Source organism: Grus americana, chromosome 27 (assembly GCF_028858705.1).
Source record: "Grus americana isolate bGruAme1 chromosome 27, bGruAme1.mat, whole genome shotgun sequence".
In the NCBI taxonomy this organism is placed as follows: Eukaryota; Metazoa; Chordata; class Aves; order Gruiformes; family Gruidae; genus Grus; species Grus americana.
In genome coordinates this window covers 2790855-2810004 of record NC_072878.1, presented here as the reverse complement: position 1 = coordinate 2810004, position 19150 = coordinate 2790855, and the positions used below count along the sequence as shown (strand labels likewise).

General features: G+C 51.3%; 1 protein-coding gene across 1 annotated transcript; it reads left to right on the top strand.

Moving 5' to 3' along the window:
* The first annotated feature begins 8425 nt into the window (after positions 1–8425).
* Positions 8426–9340, top strand: LOC129196929 (olfactory receptor 14J1-like). Its single transcript, XM_054804896.1, has one exon. It carries the CDS (start codon positions 8426–8428, stop codon positions 9338–9340), a length of 915 nt encoding a protein of 304 aa, XP_054660871.1.
* Positions 9341–19150: the final 9810 nt, after the last annotated feature.

Here is a 19150-nt window from a genome sequence, read left to right as displayed (position 1 = left end):
TGTGTCCTGCAGAGCAGGGTCCCTGCAGCCCAGGGGCTGTGTGCCGGGGCAGGGACTCTGCCGCCTGCCAGGGTCAGCACTCAGCCTGCCCGGGGAGCTGCCCAGGGCACTGCAGGGAGAAGCTGTGGGTGGAAGGAGCGACCCCCTGGAAGGGCAGGGCAGGGTCCTTCTGCTCTTGAGAGGGGTCTTTGTGAGCCCTGATTACAGCTCCAGATCGCCCCCGGGATATTTCACAGGGAACTTTTTAATAAGATTATCAAGGAAGAAGGTACCTGTGAGTGAAGGTGCTTCCCAGGGTTCATGCTTTGAATTCCCTGCTGTGATGGTAGGAGGAAACAGTGATGGAGCTGTCAGGTTTACACAAGAGTCAGACTCCTACAGCATTACAGTGAGTGATGAACAGGTTTTTCAAGGCACCTGATAAAGTCACTTCACCCTTTCCTCTGCCTACAGAAAGCATCAACATCACCTTTGTGGGCTCTTCAGGGCTGATCTGCTCTTCTCCTTAAGACCTGCCAACACAGAGGTGCCTCTGGGCAGTGCCCTGGTGCCAGGAGGTGTCTGCAGGGCAGAGCTGAGCACACAGAGGGTGGGATGGGCTCTGTGAGCAGGGACAGGGAGGAGAGGTGTGGGCAGAGCACCAGCTCCTGGCAGGGACAGCTCCAGGCAGCAGAGACATGGGCAGGGAGTGGGAGGAAACTGCAGGCAAGCCCTGGGCTAGGCTGCCTTCAGGCTGCTCTCTTGTGGTCCCTCACTCTAGATGTCTGCTGGGCGTTGTCTGCTGAGCAATGAGCTGACTCTGCCTTTAGGACACCCCATCTTCAGGATTCCTGAATGTCTTCTTTGTCCGTCCCACCGAGCTTCTGTGCTGCCCCCGAGAAAGGCACAGCTCTCCTGTAGGATCCCAGGGAGTTCTGAGCCATCCCTCGTGGGTTGCCAGTCTCTTGTCAGATTCCTTTGCTTCTTTCTGAGAGAGGCCATGTCCAGTTCTAAGATCCAGTTCTAAGATCTGTCCTTTGAAATAGGACTCTCCTGCTTTCATCAAACCCTAGTTGCGCTTCCTTTTTTTTTTTTTTTTAAACACTAATCAGTATATGCTGTCATCATCTTCTACCTCGAGGTAGCAGAAGCAAAAGCATGGAGCAAGACCTTTTGCGTCTCTTTTTCTAACAATCCACCCTTTCAGTTGTAAAAAAGAGGATCTTTGGCCCTAAAGCTAATAATCACCAGATGTGATGATGGAAACAAAAGAACTACAGAGCAACAACAAACATGCTCAGCCTCTCTTCTGCCACCCAGTCTCTTTGGAGTGGTGAGTGCAGATATTGAACATTTCCATCAAGGGTGAATTGCATCTGACAGCCCTTGTGACCATCGGGGGTGTCAAGAACCAGCTCCCATGTACTCACTGCAGCAGGGCAGAGCTGACTCCTTGGCAGCACAGGGGCAGAGGTCCTGCTCCTCACAGCACACTCAGCCAGCACAAAGCAAAGAGAGGAAATGCCTTGGAATTGGGGGACATGGGGCGGGATGTCTATGCAAAATGGAGTGGCTTTGCTCAGAGAAGTCTGTTGTAATTTTCCCCTGTCTTTTCCTCCTTAGGAGAATGCCCCTAAGTGAAGAACTAGCAAATGACCAACAACAGCAGCTCCATCACTGAGTTCCTCCTCCTGGCATTGGCAGACACACGGGAGCTGCAGCTCTTGCACTTCTGGCTCTTCCTGGGCATCTACCTGGCTGCTCTCCTGGCCAATGGCCTCATCATCACTGCCATAGCCTGCGACCACCACCTCCACACCCCCATGTACTTCTTCCTCCTCAACCTCTCCCTCCTCGACCTGGGCTCCATCTCCAACACAGTGCCCAGAGCCATGGCCAACTTGCTCTGGGACACCAGGGCCATCTCCTACACAGGATGTGCTGCTCAGGTCTTTTTTTATTTCTTTCTGATGTCAGCAGAGTATTCTCTCCTCACTGTCATGGCCTACGACCGCTACGTTGCCATCTGCCAACCCCTGCACTACGGGACCCTCCTGGGCAGCAGAGCTTGTGTCCACATGGCAGCAGCTGCCTGGGGCAGTGGGTTTCTCAATGCTGTGCTGCACACGGCCAATATATTTTCTATACCACTCTGCCACGGCAATGCCCTGGACCAATTCTTCTGTGAAGTTCCCCAGATCCTCAAACTTTCCTGCTCACACTCAGACTATCTCAGGGAAGCTGGGCTTATTGTGGTTAGTTCCTCTTTATTCTTTGGTTGTTTTGTTTTTATTCTTCTGTCCTATGTGCAGATCTTCAGGGCCGTGCTGAGGATCCCCTCTGAGCAGGGACGGCACAAAGCCTTTTCCACGTGCCTCCCTCACCTGGCCGTGGTCTCCCTGTTTATCAGCACTGCCATATTTGCCTACTTCAAGCCCCCCTCCATCTCCTCTCCATCCCTGGACCTGGTGGTGGCCGTTCTGTATTCCGTGGTACCTCCAGCAGTGAACCCTGTCATCTACAGCATGAGGAACAAGGAGCTCAAGGATTCGCTATGGAAACATGTTTAATGGTTTTTATTTCACCAACAATAACCTGTCTCTCTTTCTCTGCACATGTCCCAGAGTTCATTTTAGACCAGGAGTCAGCACTTTTCCCTTGTAAAAAATCCTGCTTATATTTACTTTTCTGGTTTATATTACTTGTCTGGAGGTTTGATTGTGTTGTGTCTGACCCTTGTGCAGCACTGTGTCAGATGTGAGATGTTCAATAGCAGCTCTTCAAAATCAAGAGGATCTCTTGGTGCAGTACCTGAAGCCTGGGCTCTTCCCCTAGAGTACTGCCAGTGAAATATCCAAAGAATTGATCTTTCAAAGAGTCTGTTCTCCTTGTGTTCTCCCTGTGTTTGGGGTTAAGCTCACAGTACCATGCTCTTCTCATGTCCTGCTCTTGGCTTTTTTCCCTTCTCTCAGGATCCTACACTCTACTTTGTCACCCCAGACTCTTACATCTCTTCCTTCTTTGTAAGCATGTAGTCCTGCAGGGCGTCTCATCTCTTCTTTTCTCCACTCTGCTCCCACCAGCGAGTAGCTTTGTGGGCAGCAAGGGAAGTTGCTAAAACACCCATGTGAACAGGAGTCAAATGGACGATGACCTGTGGATAAGTTCACACTGGAGGTACATCAGCTGAGGTGATGGTTGCCTTTGGAAAAGCCCCTGCCAGAACATGTACACACCAGTGACCGCACACCCAATAATCCAAAGCCCCTTTGATCTTTAATGGCTTGAGTGATATCAGCCCTGTTCTGCAGTTGGAGTACATGGTCCCTTCCAGCTTGAACTATCCTATCCTATCCTATCCTATCCTATCCTATTCACATGTTTCCTCCCCATTTCAAATCTTTCACTTTTTCATAATCTTCCGAGATTCTTTCTGTTATACGCAATCTGTATGCACCCTCTCACCAGACAGAACAGGAATGAAAATAAAAATTCTCCACCAGTTCTACCTGCCAAGGAACTGACTGTGATTATAACACTGAATTTACCCCACTCTGTTCTATCACTGGAGTACAAAAGCTTACCTGGGACAGATGGGATCACTTCCCTCCACATCACTTAAAGCTCTGCTCATCTGTCGTTTAAGTCTAAACTCATTTTGGGGGGGTTGTTTGTTTGTTTGTTTCTTTTTCCTCCATAAAAGGAGATTTTGTCCAGCTTTCTGAATGTCTCCTTCTGTTAGAATCATCATAGAATCATCATAGAATGGCTTGGGGTTGGAAGGGACCCCAAAGATCATCTAGTTCCAGCCCCTCTGCCATAGGCAGTAGACCAGGCTGCCCAAAGCTCCATCCAACCTGGCCTTCAAACCACCCAGGGATGGGGCATCCACAGCTTCTCTGGGCAACCTGTTCCAGTGCCTCACCACCCTCACAATGAAGAATTTCTTCCAAACATCTAGTGTGAATTTACCCTCTTTTAGTTTAAACCCAATTCCCCTTTGTCCTATCACGACACTCCCGGATAAACAGTCCCTCTCCAGCTTTCCTGTAGGCCCCATTCAGGTACTGGAAGACCTAGAAGGAATTAGATCTCCCCAGAACCTTCTCTTCTCCATGCTAAACAACTCCAACTCTCTCAGTATGTCTTCACAGGAGAGGTGCTCCAGCCCTCTGATCATCTTCCTGGCCTCCTCTGGACTCACACCAACAGCTCCATGTCTTTCTTGTACTGGGGACCCCAGAGCTGGACGCAGTACTGCAGGTGGGGTCTCATGAGAGCAGAGAAGAGTGACAGAGTCCCCTCCCTCGACCTGCTGGTCACGCTGCATTTGAATCGGCCCAGGACATGGTTGGCTTTCTGGGCTGCAGGCGCTCATTGCCGGCTCATGTTGAGATTTTCATCAATCAACACCCCAAGTCCTCCTCAGGGCTGATCTCAATCCATTCTGCACCCAGCCTGTCGTTGTGCTTGGGATTGCCCCGACCCATGTGCAGGACCTTGCACTTGGCCTTGTTGAGTTTCATGAGGTTCGCACGGTCCCACCTCTCCAGCCTGTCAAGGTCCCCCTGGATGGCATCCCTTCCCTCCACCGTGTCGACCACACCACACAGCTTGGTGTTGTTGGCAAACTTGCTGAGGGTGCACTCGATCCAGCTGTCCATGTCGCCAACAAAGATGTTAAACAGTTCCAGTCCAAATACCAACCCCTGAGGAACACCACTCGTCACTGGTCTGCGCTTGGATATTGAGCTGTTGACCACAAGTCTTTGAGTGTGACCATCCAGCCAATTCCTTATCCACTGAGTGGTCCCTCCATCAAATCCATGTCTCTCCAATTTAGAGACAAGGATGTCATGCGGGACAGTGTCAAATGCCTTGCACAAGTCCAGGTAGGTGACGTCAGTCACTCTTCCCTTATCCACCAACGCTGTAACCCCATGGTAGAAGGCCACCAAATTTGTCAGGCAGGATTTGCCCTTAGTGAAGCCATGGTGGCTGTCACCAATCACCTCCTGGTTTTCCATGTGCCTGAGCACAGTTCCCAGGAGGATCCGCTCCATGATCTTGCCAGGCACGGAGGTGAGAAGTCCTCCCAGTGACACTCCAGTGCTGCCAGTGAGGATCAGAGTGCTGCCCCGGTTCTCCCAGTGCTGCCCCAGTACTCCCAGAGCAGCTCCCTGGCTCCCTGCAGTGCTCCCGGTTCCACACCAGTGCTCCCAGTGCTGGTCCCTGGCTCCCCTCGGTGCTCCCAGTGCCGCGCCAATGCCACTCACTGGCTCTCTTCAGTACTCCCACTGCTGCCCCAGTGTTACCAGTGCAGCCATAGTGCTCCCAAATCCGCCCCAGTGCTCCCAGTATGGCTTACACTGCCACCCCAGGTCTTTCACTGTGGCTCCTTGGCTCACTCCTAGGGCTCCCAGTGCTCCCAGTGATGCCACAGTGCTACTCCAGTGCGGCTGCCATGGTCCCAGTGCCTGTCCCTGGCTCACCCAAGTGCCCCCATTACATCTCCCAGTGCCAAACCAGTCTTCCCAGTGCAACTCCTGGACTTCTCCCAGTGTTTGTAGTTCAGCCCCAGTGCACCCAGTAAGGCTTCCTGGCTTTCCCCAGTGATCCCAGTGCCACACCAGTCCTCCCAGTGCTCCCTGGGCCAATTACTGGCTCCCCTCAATGCTCCGGATATCTCCCCAGTACTTCCAGTACAGCTCCCAGTGCAGCCATAGTGCTCCCAGTGTTTCCCCAGTGCTCCCGGTGTGGCTCCCTTGCTCCCCTAATGCTCATAGAACAGGCCCAGTGCCATGGTACAACAGGCAAACCAGAAAGAGTCTGGATTAGCCAAAGCTTTGTATTTCAGCAAACAGCCCATGAGGATGGAGAGATATCAGTAAGGGTAGGAAGATGCTCAAGTGAGAGCAAGGTTGGTAAGCACAGTGGATGCCCACAGCCTTCAAGGAAACAGGTGCAGGCTTAGGACACCATAGGACAACCTGTGGTGGAGATGGTCAAGGGAGATGACCAAGTTGAAAGCCCCCAACAGAGATGAGGCCTTTCTGCCATGTCCCCATAAAACCCTGCCCCAGGAAGAGCCCTGAGCCCTGTGTGCAGGACAGGACCTCCCTTCCCAGGATTTATAAACCCTTTGGGTTTATAAAACACATCCAGGATTACTCAGCATCAGAGCCACCTTGCCATTGCCTTTGCCTACCTGTCATCACTGCCTCCACTTGCCTGCTCTAACCAGCCCCAGAGTTCCTTTGTCAGGGATGGCCCTCAGGGGGACCCATTAATGCTCCAAGAAACTGTGGAGTTTGCATCGGACTGTGACTTCTGGAGAGGTTTCATCAGCTTCCTCTCAGGGCCTGAGCTTCATGGACTCATCCCCAAACCCACCAGAGGGGTCATTAACATGCCGCCTTGGGCTGGGCCTCTGCTGCTGCTCTCCTGGGACAAAGGGAGCTCATGGCAAGTGGGCTGTGCTGCAGAGAGACATCTCTGGCCAGGAGCAGCTCCTCTGCAGAGCACAGCAGGGCTGAGGGCTCTGCCTGCAGGCACCGAGGGGAGAACAGCGAGGCAGAGAGAGCTTAAAGGCAGTTGGAAATGGGAGGCTTGCTGAGAGCTCAGGGAAGGAGAAATCTTCAGAGCCCTTGACACGGTAAGTCTCTGGGTGCAGGGCAATGCCGATGCGGTTCCTGGAGGCATCTCCTCAAGCTGGCAGAGCCCACAGCTCCTGGGATGTGCCAGGTGGACTCCCTGTGCAGAGGCAAGTTTGAGTGGCTGGGAATGCAGGTGTGCAGGCAGGGGTGCCCAGTTGTGTCCTTCAGAGCAGGGTCCCTGCAGCCCAGGGGCTGTGTGCCGGGGCAGGGACTCTGCCGCCTGCCAGGGTCAGCCCTCAGCCTGCCCGGGGAGCTGCCCAGGGCACTGCAGGGAGAAGCTGTGGGTGGAAGGTGCGGCCCCCTGGAAGGGCAGGGCAGGGTCCTTCTGCTCTTGAGAGGGTGCTTTGTCTGTGAGGGCTGATTACAGCTCCAGATCGCCCCCAGGATATTTCCCAGGTCACTTTTTAAGAAGATTATCAAGGAAGAAGCTACCCCGGAGTAAAGGTGCTTCGCAGGGTTGGTGCTTTCAATTCCCTGCTGTGATGGTCGGAGGAAACAGTGATGGAGCTGTCAGGTTTGCACAGGAGACCAAGACTCCTCCAGCATTACAGTGAGTGATGAAGAGGCTTCTCAAGGCACCTGATAAAGTCACTTCACCCTTTCCTCTGCCTACAGAAAGCATCAACATCACCTTTGTGGTCTCTTCAGAGTTGATCTGCTCTTCTCCTTAAGTCCTGCCAACACAGAGGTGCCCCTGGGCAGTGCCCTGGTGCCAGGAGGTGTCTGCAGGGCAGAGCTGAGCACACAGAGGGAGGGATGGGCTCTGTGAGCAGGGACAGGGAGGAGAGGTGTGGACAGAGCACCAGCTCCTGGCAGGGACAGCTCCAGGCAGCAGAGACATGGGCAGGGAGTGGGAGGAAACTGCAGGCAAGCCCTGGGCTAGGCTGCCTTCAGGCTGCTCTCTTGTGGTCCCTCACTCTAGATGTCTGCTGGGCGCTGTCTGCTGAGCAATGAGCTGACTCTGCCTTTAGTACATCCCATCTTCAGGATTCCTGAATGTCTTCTTTGTCCGTCCCACCGAGCTTCTGTGCTGCCCCCCCCGAGAAAGGCACAGCTCTCCTATAGGATCCCAGGGATTTCTGAGCCATCCCTCGTGGGTTACCAGTCTCTTGTCAGATTCCTGTGCTTCTTTCTGAGAGAGGCCATGTCCAGTTCTAAGATCCAGTTCTAAGATCTGTCCTTTGAAATAGGACTCTCCTGCTTTCATCAAACTCTAGTTGCGCTTCCTTTTTTTTTTTTTTTTAAACACTAATCAGTATATGCTGTCATCCTCTTCTACCTCGAGGTAGCAGAAGCAAAAGCATGGAGCAAGACCTTTTGCGTCTCTTTTTCTAACAATCCACCCTTTCAGTTGTAAAAAAGAGGATCTTTGGCCCTAAAGCTAATACTCACCAGATGTGATGATGGAAACAAAAAAACTACAGAGCAACAGACATGCTCAGCCTCTCTTCTGCCACCCACTGTCTTTGGAGTGATGAGTGCAGATATTGAACATTTCCATCAAGGGTGAATTGCATCTGACAGCCCTGGTGACCATCGGGGGTGTCAAGAACCAGCTCCCATGTACTCACTGCAGCAGGGCAGAGCTGACTCCTTGGCAGCACGGGGGCAGAGATCCTGCTCCTCACAGCACACTCAGCCAGCACAAAGCAAAGAAAGGAAATGCCTTGGAATTGGGGGAGGGGGCGGGATTTCTGTGAAAAATGGAGTGGCTTTGCTCAGAGAACTCTGTCATAGCTTTCCCTGTCCTTTCCTTTTTAGGACAATGGCTCCATATTAAGAACCAGCAAATGTCCAACAGCAGCTCCATCACTGAGTTCCTCCTCCTGGCATTCGCAGACACACGGGAGCTGCAGCTCTTGCACTTCTGGCTCTTCCTGGGCATCTACCTGGCTGCTCTCCTGGCCAATGGCCTCATCATCACTGCCATAGCCTGCGACCACCACCTCCACACCCCCATGTACTTCTTCCTCCTCAACCTCTCCCTCCTCGACCTGGGCTCCATCTCCACCACGGTCCCTAAAGCCATGGCCAATTCCATCTGGGACACCAGGGCCATCTCCTACACAGGATGTGCTGCTCAGGTCTTTTTTTATTTCTTTCTAATGTCAGCAGAGTATTCTCTCCTCACAGTGATGTCCTACGACCGCTACGTTGCCATCTGCCAACCCCTGCACTACGGGACCCTGCTGGGCAGCAGAGCTTGTGTCCACATGGCAGCAGCTGCCTGGGGCACTGGGTTTCTCTATGCTGTGCTGCACACGGCCAATACATTTTCTATACCACTCTGCAAGGGCAATGCCCTGGACCAATTCTTCTGTGAAGTTCCCCAGATCCTCAAACTTTCCTGCTCACACTCAGACTATCTCAGGGAAGCTGGGCTTATTGTGGTTAGTTCCTCTTTATTCTTTGTTTGTTTTCTTTTTATTCTTCTGTCCTATGTGCAGATCTTCAGGGCTGTGCTGAGGATCCCCTCTGAGCAGGGACGGCACAAAGCATTTTCCACGTGTCTCCCTCACCTTGCTGTTGTCTCCCTGTTTATCAGCACTGGTATTTTTGCCTGCCTGAAACCCCCCTCCATCTCCTCCCCATCCCTGGACCTGGTGGTCGCCATTCTGTATTCCGTGGTACCTCCAACTGTGAACCCTATCATCTACAGCATGAGGAACAAGGAGCTCAAGGATTCGCTATGGAAACATGTTTAATGGTTTTTGTTTCACCAACAATAACCTGTCTCTCTTTCTCTGCACACGTCCCAGAGTTCATCTTAGACCAGGAGTCAGCACTTTTCCCTTGTGAAAAATCCTGCTTATATTTACTTTTCTGGTTTATATTACTTGTCTGGAGGTTTGATTGTGTTGTGTCTGACCCTTGTGCAGCACTGTGTCAGATGTGAGATGCTCAATAGCAGCTCTTCAAGATCAAGAGGATCTCTTGGTGCAGTACCTGAAGCCTGGGCTCTTCCCCTAGAGTACTGCCAGTGAAATATCCAAAGAATTGATCTTTTAAAGAGTCTGTTCTCCTTGTGTTCTCCCTGTGTTTGGGGTTAAGCTCACAGTACCATGGGGTTCCATTGGCCCAAAAGTTCTGGTTTTAAAGGTGTCCATTTGCTGTTGAGATGGTCCATCAGCTCTCCATTACATCCTCAGGCTTCTTCACATATGACAGGCCCGATGGCATATAGCAGTGTATCTGGATACGAGTTTGGAGGAGTCAGGAGAGGATGGGGACTCACCTTGTGCCCTGGGGTGGGAATGAATGGAGACACACAAAGTGGAACACCCTTAAAGGAGAATTGCCCCCAAAGTAAAGCACTAAGTTGATGTATCCACAAACAAGGACTCTACAGTGCCATGGGAGTCAGTGGGGCACCAGCGGGCATGGGGAGGGGAGAGTGGAGAGATCCATGAGCTGCCTGAGGACCCCCAGGGCCAGGACTCTTGTGTTGTGCTGGGGAGTGGGGCTGGTGGGGGCAGAGAAGGGGCAAAGGCTGTTGGGGTTAGGGGTCCCCTAGAATATGAATGCAGGAGAGCCAGAGATTGAGTGGCCTCTGTTTGCTCGTGCGCTCAGAGCCAGCACCAGCCCTGGGCTGATGGGGAGGCTGAACTGCCTCTCTGCCCCCCAGGAGCTGCTGTGTCCTTCAGAGGGGCCGGGGCTCTGGTGTGAGCGCCCAGAGCTCTGCAGCAGCACCCTGCGGTGGAAACTGCCATGGGGCCAGGGGAGGTGGCTGATGGCCTTTGCCACGATGGTGCACTGCTGGCTTCTGCTCAGCTTGTCATCCTCTGGGACCCCAAGGCCCTTCTCTGCAGCGCTGCTCTCTAGCCAGTCAGCCCCCCGCATGATGTCCACAGTGTGGCTGGACTGTCCTCCCCTAGGGACTTTCTCAGCAGCAGCTTGTCCTTCTTGGAGATCGGCTTCACCTCTGCCACAGGCCCCACGCTGCTGCAGGGTCACCGGGGACAGCAACCCCCTCTCCTGCCAGGGCTGCACAGCCCAGGCCCGTTTCTCTCTGGCCTTGGGGGCTGCAGCCATTGCTCTCTTGGTGGGAACCTCATTCATCCTTAAGTTGCCACCTGCCACCCACCCCAGTATTTCTCTGCTGTGAAGCAAAGCCATTCCACACAAGGGGTCCAATCTCTTGGTACCAGGTTTCCACGTGACAAGTCTGGAAAGGTCCCAGTGGACTGGAAGCTGGCAAATGTTGTCCCAATTTCCAAGAAGGGTGAAAAGGTCTGCCTTTGCCTGACGCAGGGATAACCCAGACTGTCTTCACTAGTGTATTTTTTATGTGCACTACGGGAACTTTATCCCCTTCTGCAGGGCGTGGGAGTTTTGACTGGGCAGGGCCAGCTCGATTGGCAGATCACCTAGTGTTGACTAACCGGGTGGCCTTTGCTAGATGTGTATCCCGATATTTGAGGGTCCCACCACCCCTTGCTCTCAAGGTAGTCTTTAAGAGCCCATTGAATCATTCAATTTTCCCAGAGGCTGGTGCATGGTAGGGGATGTGATACACCCACTCAGTACCATGGTCTTTGGCCCAGGGGTCTATGAGGTTGTTTCAGAAATGAGTCCCGTTGTCTGACTCAATTCTCTCTGGGGTGCCATGTCACCACAGGACTTGCTTTTCAAGGCCCAGGATAGTGTTCTGGGCATTGGCATGGGGCATGGGATATGTTTCCAGACATCCAGTGGTTGCTCCCACCATGGTAAGTGCATAGCGCTTGCCTTGGCGGGTTTGTGGGAGTGTGATGTAATCAATCTGCCAGGCCTCCTCATATTTATATTTCAGCCATTGTCCTCCATACCAAACAGGCTTTTCCTGTTCGGCTTCCTTGATTGCAGCGCATGTTTCACATTCATGGATGACCTCTGCAATAGCATCCATGGTTAAGTCCACCCGTCAGTCATGAACCCAACTATATGTTGCATCTCTTCCTTGATGGCCTGAGGTGTCATGGGCCCACCAAGATATAAATAATTCACCCTTATGCTGCCAGCGCAGATCCACCTGAGCCACTTCAATCTTAGCAACCTGATCCACCTGCTGGTTGTTCTGATGTTCCTCAGTGGCCCAACTCTTGGGTACGTGGGCATCTAAGTGATGTGCTTTTCCAATGAGGTTCTCTAGCCGGGCAGCAATATCTTGCCACAGTGGGGCAGCCCAGATGGGTTTGCCTCTGCGTTGCCAGTTGTTCCTTTTCCACTGCTGTAACCACCCCCACAGGGCATTGGCCACCATCCATGAGTCAGTATCGAGGTAGAGTGTTGGCCACATGCTGAACGAGAAGTTCAGCAATGTGTAAAGGCAGCTGGATGGCTTTCACCTCTGCAAACTGGCTCGATTCACCTTCTCCTTCAGAAACTTCTGCGACTCATCATGTAGGAACTCCATACAGCAACGTTTCACCTCTGATGCTTTCCCACAGTGTGACAGGACACATCAGTGAACAGGGCAGATTGCTTCTCATTTTCTGGTAGTTTATTATACGGTGAGACCTCTTCAGCACACGTCACCTCCTCTGGTGAAATTTCGAAATCTTGATCTACTGTCCAGTCCGTGATCGCTTCCAGAATTCCTGGGTGACTGGAGATTCCTCTTTGAGCCTGCTGTGTAGTCAATGCAACCCACTTACTCCATGTAGCATCAGTTGCATGATGTGTAGAGGGGACCCTCGCTTTGAACATCCAGCCCAGCACTGGCAGTCGGGGTGCCAGGAGGAGCTGTGCTTCAGTGCCAATCACCTCTGAAGCAGCTCGAACCCCTTCATAGGCTGCCAATATCTCCTCTTCCGTCGGAGCGTAGTGGGCCTCGGATCCTCTGTATCCCCGACTCCAAAACCCCAGGGGTCGACCTCGAGTCTCCCCTGGTGCTTTCTGCCAGAGACTCCAGGTAGGGCCGTTCTCCCCAGCTGCACTGTAGAGCATGTTTTTGACATCTGGTCCTGACCAAGAGCTACTGCATAAACTGTTTCTTGTTTAATTTGTTCAAAGGCTTGTCATTGTTCAGGGCCCCACTTGAAATCCTTCTTCTTCTGGGTCACTTGATAGAGAGGGCTTAGACCAGACTGTAATTTCGGATATGCATTCTCCAGAAACCCACAACATCTAAGAAAGCTTGAGTCTCCTTTTTGCTGGTCAGTGGAGACACGGCTGCTATTCTTTAGATCACATCCATTGGGATCTGATGGTGTCCATCTTGCCATTTTATTCCTAAAAATTGGATCTCCTGTGCAGATCCTTTGACCTTACTTTGTTTAATGGTGAAACCAGATATCAGAAGGATTTAGACTATTTTCTTCCCTTTCTCAAAGACTTCTTCTGCTGTGTTGCCCCATACCATGATGTCGTGAACGTATTGCAGATGTTCTGAAGCCTCACCCTGTTCCAGTGCAGTCTGGATCAGTCCGTGGCCAGTGGTAGGACTCTGTTTCCACCTCTGGGGTGCACTGGCTGCCCCTCCAGGTGAAAACAAACTGTGGCCTGCGCTCCACTGCCAAAGGGATTGAGAACAATGCATTGGTGAGATCAATTGTGGTGTACCACTTGTCTGCCTTTGACTCCAGTTCATATTAGAGCTCTGACACATCTTGATAAACTACACCAAGGCTTTACTCAGCATCAGATCCACCTGCACAGTGCCTTTGCCTACCTGTAATCACAGCCTCCAATTTTCTGCTCTAACAAATCCATGGGGAGGCTTTGTCAGCAATGGCCCTCACTGGGGCCAATTAACACTCCAAGATACTTGAGTGTTTGCTTCTGATTTTAACTCCTTGAGTGATTGGTTCAATCTCCTCACAGTATCTGAAGTTCAAGGGCTCAGCACCAAATATACCATGGGGCTAATTAAAACACAAAAAGCCCTAACGAGCTATGTGCCTTCCATTAATTTTCTTCAGGGTTTCCAGACTTGTACAGCTAATTGGAGAGGTTTCAGGAGTCTACTTAAAGTGGAAGAATTCAATGAGCACTTAATTAAAAAAAGGAGTTTTGATATTTTAGGGCTTTTTAGTTTTTCAGTTTACAGAAGTGACAGCAGCTTTCTCCAACTGATGCTGAACCAGAGGATCTTCTAAGGAGGTGTGGAAAGGTCACTCCAGCTGTCTCCCTGAGTTCCCACACTGCCTGGACAACCATTTCTCTCAGGGGCCGCTCGGGACTGGCATTCTTTTCCTACATCAGGCTTCTGCACCGAGTCTGCAGCTGAATGTTACAGCTCCTTCGCAGCAATTCCCACCCAATTTAACCTGAGGACTGGCTCTAAATAGAAACAGGAACCGTCCTAAATTTGAAAAATTGAATAAAAAATAAAACACATTCCTCAAGTGTATCTGAGTAAAAAGTTGTAAGGGGAGGAGTAAATCCTGAGAGCAAAGGAAAGTCTGCTGAAAAGGTGTCTTTAGACACAGTCCATTTCAATAGGACAGGTGGAAAGACCTGAAAGATGAGTGAGTTTCAGTGCACGGTGTAACAGAGTACTGACACCACAAGTACTTGGGAGGATCCTTATTTCTTCTAGTAATTGTAATACACATCCCCAAAAATCTCATTATCATAGAATCATTATGGCATGACTTGGGAAAAAAAAAAACAGTTGCTTTCTTGGAAATATTCAATCATTTCAGCCAGTGAAAAAGTGCTCATGTCTTTTTAAATGTGAAGAAATCTCTCTATTTATTTTTTTTTTTTTTTTTTTTTGGGCAGAGGTTCAGCATCCACTTTGCCTTATTCTTGGCCAAATTTCCTGCCCAGAGCCTTGTCACCAACTCATGCCTCTAGTGACCTCCCTGACCATCTTCCTGTGGTCACATCTACCTGGCTGGCTGTGTCTCCTGATGCCATGCCCATCTCTAGCAAATGGGGCTGGCGTGTTGTGTGGGAACATTTTACAGTCAAATGAAAAATCATTTGTCAATCTTGAAAGTATTAGGGAGTTATGACTGAGAAGGAAATGGACTTGTGTTATATGATGTGCTTGTTGACATTAGCAAAACTCTTCCTAGAAGACAGTCTCTCCTAAAAGTCCCCCTGCAACTGTGCAGAAATTGAGAGGCAAGAATAAACTCATTAGAGTGGCTGCACACTAACAAGCTCCCAGGGGAAAGGCACTGAGTGTGGAGCGCCATGGCAGGAATAAAGATTCCTGGAGGTTTAGCAGAGGCTGCCGAGGGCTGTGGGTGATGAAACTGCTTCAGGAAATTGAAGCATGGCTCCCTGGGGGCTGATTAGAGCAGAAAACCAGAGGCAGCGATTTCAGGATGACAAAGAAAGGAGACAGAGACCTCCTGTCCCGTGTAGCCCCTTGGATGTGCCTTGTCATGTGCCCAGCGCTAATCCCCAGCCCATTGCAATGGGGATGCTTTTGGTCATCACCAGCTGAGGTTTCCCTCTGGTCACCATGAGGGTAGAAGCACGCAGAGTGCCTACACACCCTGGCCCCTCCGACCTGGCATTGCCCAGCTCACCCTCAACCTTTGCTGTACCCTCACCCTAATGCCTAACCTGGAGCTCTCATCCTTCGCCCTACTCTGAGCACCAATGCCAAAGCTGAAACCCTCACCAGATGCCTGAAGCTTAATCCTAACCCCAGTCCTTAATCCTGTCCCGTGCCCCTGCCCCCCCCCATCTTCAACCCCACTCCTGAGCCTAACTCATGTTTCCCAGGAGCTAGAAGGAGGGCAGGGATTGTGAGAGAAGGCCAGGGAGATCAAGTGAGAGCGGAGCTGAGGTGAGAGGTTAGGGGCAAGAGGAAGATGAAGGCAAAGGTGACATTGCTGGAGGGCAGCTTGTGATGTCCTTTCTGCTGGAGGAAGCTGGTTGGTGAAGGAGCAGCATTGTGAGGTGCTCGAGATGCCTGAGAGTTTCATCAGAGAGAGAAGGGAGCGTGGGGAGGTCAAAGGAGATGCATGTGAAAGGGACAGCACATGATTGTTGTCTGTGAGGTCCCTACTCTGGAAATGCTAGCCTTAACCCTGGCCCTCACCTCTAGCCCTAACCCAACCCCCTATCCCACAAAGCTGACCAGTCCTGAAATCAATTACGGGAAGCTCTAAGCAGAATCACAAACCCTCACCCTGAGCCTCACCATGATCCCGAACCCTAAAGGGGGACCTCTAACCCTTAGCCCTACCCTGAGCACAAAGTAGAAACTCTCACCAGAGTTTTGGGTTCGCCTGAACCCAAACTGCCAACACAAACCTGCAACCCCTGAGCTCTAGCACCCTTGAAGGCCCCAACCTTCCACCTGTCCTCTAACCCTCACTCTAAGCTGTTTTTCCCCCAGGAGGCAGAGCGAATGCAGAGACTGTGAGGTCATTGACCAGCTGGAAGATGAACATGAGGTGACATGTGTGTGATGAGGTTGTAGGCCACAAGGCGAGGGATGGGTGGGGAAGTTACTATTAGTTCATCTGTGCCTCAGAATCTCATGGGTGAGTAAGAGGCAGGTGGCTGTGAAGGTGACTGCGAAGTCATTTCCGTGTGAGTACCCGACAGGCCAGAAGCAGGGAAAAGACTTGGGTGTGGATTGTGAGGTCACATCTGTCTCTGCAGGTGATAGGCCAGAGAAGGCTCACAGCTGAGTCTTCTGAAGTCACTTCTGCCTGAGGACATTGAAAGGCCAGCAGGCACTTGGCTTGGACATTCATGATGACATCACTTCTGCCTCAATACCAGATAGGCCAGCAGCAGGATCATCACTTGGATGTTGATTATGATGTCCTTTTGTCTCTGCAGGTGAGAGCCTGCTTGCAGCAGGCTCATGGCTGGGGTCGATGCATGTGAAGTCACTTCTGTGGGACTACCCGAGAGGACAGCAGTAGGCACAGGACATGGGCATGTTCTTCTGACGTCACTTCTGCCTGACTACCCAACAGCTGATTGGATGCATCACTCTCGCAGGCTCTCATCATGCTGGGAGACTTCGACCACCCTGTAAAAGTAGCATGGTGCGCTGTAGGCAATCCAGAAGTATCCTGGAGTGCATCAAGGATAACTTCTTAGGGCAGGTATTAGACAGCCCTACCAGAGGGGACGTGTTACTGGACCTGTTGGTCATCAACGCAAGTGAGCTAATGGGAGACATCAAGACTGGAGGCAGCCTGGGCTGCAGTGATCATGCACTTGGTGGAGTTTGCCTCCTGAGGGATATGGGACAGGCGAAGGGTAAAGTCAAGACCCTGAATTTTAGGAAAGCAAACTTCCAGCTGCTCAAGGAGTTAGTCAATAGGACCCCTGGGGAAATGTCCCTCAGGGACAAGGGAGCAGAACAGAGCTGGCAGATCTTTACAGACACTTTCCATAGAGAGCAAGAGCTCTCGATCCCCAGGTGTAAGAAATCAGGAAAGGAAGGCAAGAGACCAGCATGGATGAGCCGAGACTTGCTGGTTAAACTAAAGGGCAAGAAGGAAGGGCACAGGCAGTGGAAGCAGGGACAGGTATCCTGGGACAAGTATAGGGACGCTGCTTGGTTGTGTAGGGATGGGGTCAGGAAGGCCGAGGCGCAGCTAGAGCTGAACTTGGCAAGGGACACAAAGAATAATAAGAAGGGCTTCTATAGGTATGTCAGCCAGAAAAGGAAGGTCAAAGAAAGTGCACCCTGCTGATGAACACAACTGGCAAACTGGCAACAACAGATGAGGAGAAGGCTGAGGTACTCAACAACATTTTTTGCCTCAGTCTTTGCTGGCAACCTCTCTTGCCACACCTCTCAAGAGGGTGGGCCTCAAGGCAGGGACTGGAGGAGCAAAGTCCCTCCCACTGGAAGGGAAGATCTGGTTTGAGACCACCTGAGGAACCTGGACATACATATGTCTGTGGGACCCAACAAGATGCATCGCAGAGTCCTGACGTAGTTGCCAAGCCAGTCTCCATGAGATTGGAAAAGTCATGGCAGTCGGGGGAAGTCCCCGGTGACTGGAAAAAGGGAAACATTGCACCAATTATTAAAAAGAGTCAAAAGGAGGACCCTGGGAACTAGTGACCTGTCAGCCTCCCCTCTGTGCCTGGCAAGATCTTGGGACAGATCCTCCTGGAAGCTATGCTAAGGCACACGGAGGACGGGGAGGTGATTCGAGACAGCCAGCATGGCTTCACCAAGGGCAAGTCTTGCCAAGCTGAGTGGTGTGGCTGACATGCCTGAGGGACAGGATGCCTTTCAGAGGGACCTGGACAAGCTGGAGAAGTGGGCCCATGTGATCCTCATGAAATTCAGCAAGGCCAAGTGTGAGGTCCTGCACCTGGGTTGGGGCAGTCCCTGATATTAATACAGGCTGGGTGATGAAGGGATTGAGAGCAGCCCTGTGCAGAAGGACTTCGAGGATGAAAAAATGGACATGAGCCAGCAATGTGCACTTGCAGCCGAGAAAGCCACCCGTATCCTGGGCTGCATCAGAAGGATTGTGGCCGGATTGTTGAGGGAGGTAATTCTGCCCCTCTGCTCTGCCCTGGGGACACCCCACCTGGAGTACTGTGTTCAGCTCTGGAGTCCTCAGCACAGGAAAGACATGGAGCTGTTAGAGTGGGTCCAGAAGAAGGCCACAAAAAATGGTCAGAGGGCTGGAACACTTCTGCTATGAAGACAGGCTAAGAAAGTTAGGGTCGTTGAGCCTGGAGAAGAGAAGGCTCTAGGGTGACCTTCTTGCAGTCTTTCCATACTTGAAGGGGGCTTATAAGAAAGATGAGGATAGGCTTTTTAGTAGGGCCTGTAGCGATACGACAAAGGGTAATGGTTTTAAAGTAAAAGAGGCTAAATTCAGACCAGAAATAAGGAAGAAATTTTTTATGATGAGGGTGGTGAAACACTGGAACAGGTTTCCCAGAGAGGTGATAGATGCCCCATCCCTGGAAACTTTCAAGGTCAGGTTGGACAGGGCTCTGAGCAACCTGATCTAGTTGAAGATGTGTCTGCTCATTGCAGGGGGGTTGGACTAGATGACCTTTGAAGGTCCCTTCCAACCCAAACCATTCTATGATTCTATGTGATTCTTGAGGACAAATATGGCCAAGGACAGCTGAAGAAACATCACAACCTTGGTCTTTCTGTGCCCCTTGGCATGGAAAACTGAGCCAATGGAAATATTGACTTTAACCTGAGATGAATGGCTTGTTGGATGCCCTGTCTGTGTTGAGCATATCTGTGGTTCACGAGGGGTGATGTTGTTGTTGTTGGACTTCTGTAGCCTAAATGGAGGATGCTGAAACTACTTTCAGTGTTGGCGTCACCCTGGATGGTACTCCAGACGAGTGTGATGTTGCCTACACTAGGTCCTATTTGTTGGTGCTGAGAAGATGCTGTGCATATCTCAGGGCTTTCTGCATGGTGCTAGACCTTTGGCCATGGAACATCCTCCGCACGTCAAATCAGAAAAGCTCTGTGTAGACTTGAGGAGTGGGAAACTGGAGCTGAACCCTATCCACCAACAGCTGGAGAGTGAAGGTCTCTTTGACATTCTGTCTTTATCCGTAGTGCTAACATTATCCACTGCTTCAACTCATACTTTACACCCCCCCAG

Coding starts and splice junctions, on each gene's coding strand:
- LOC129196929 (XM_054804896.1), top strand. CDS start 8,426: ATGTCCAACAGCAGCTCCATCACTGAGTTCCTCCTCCTGGCATTCGCA.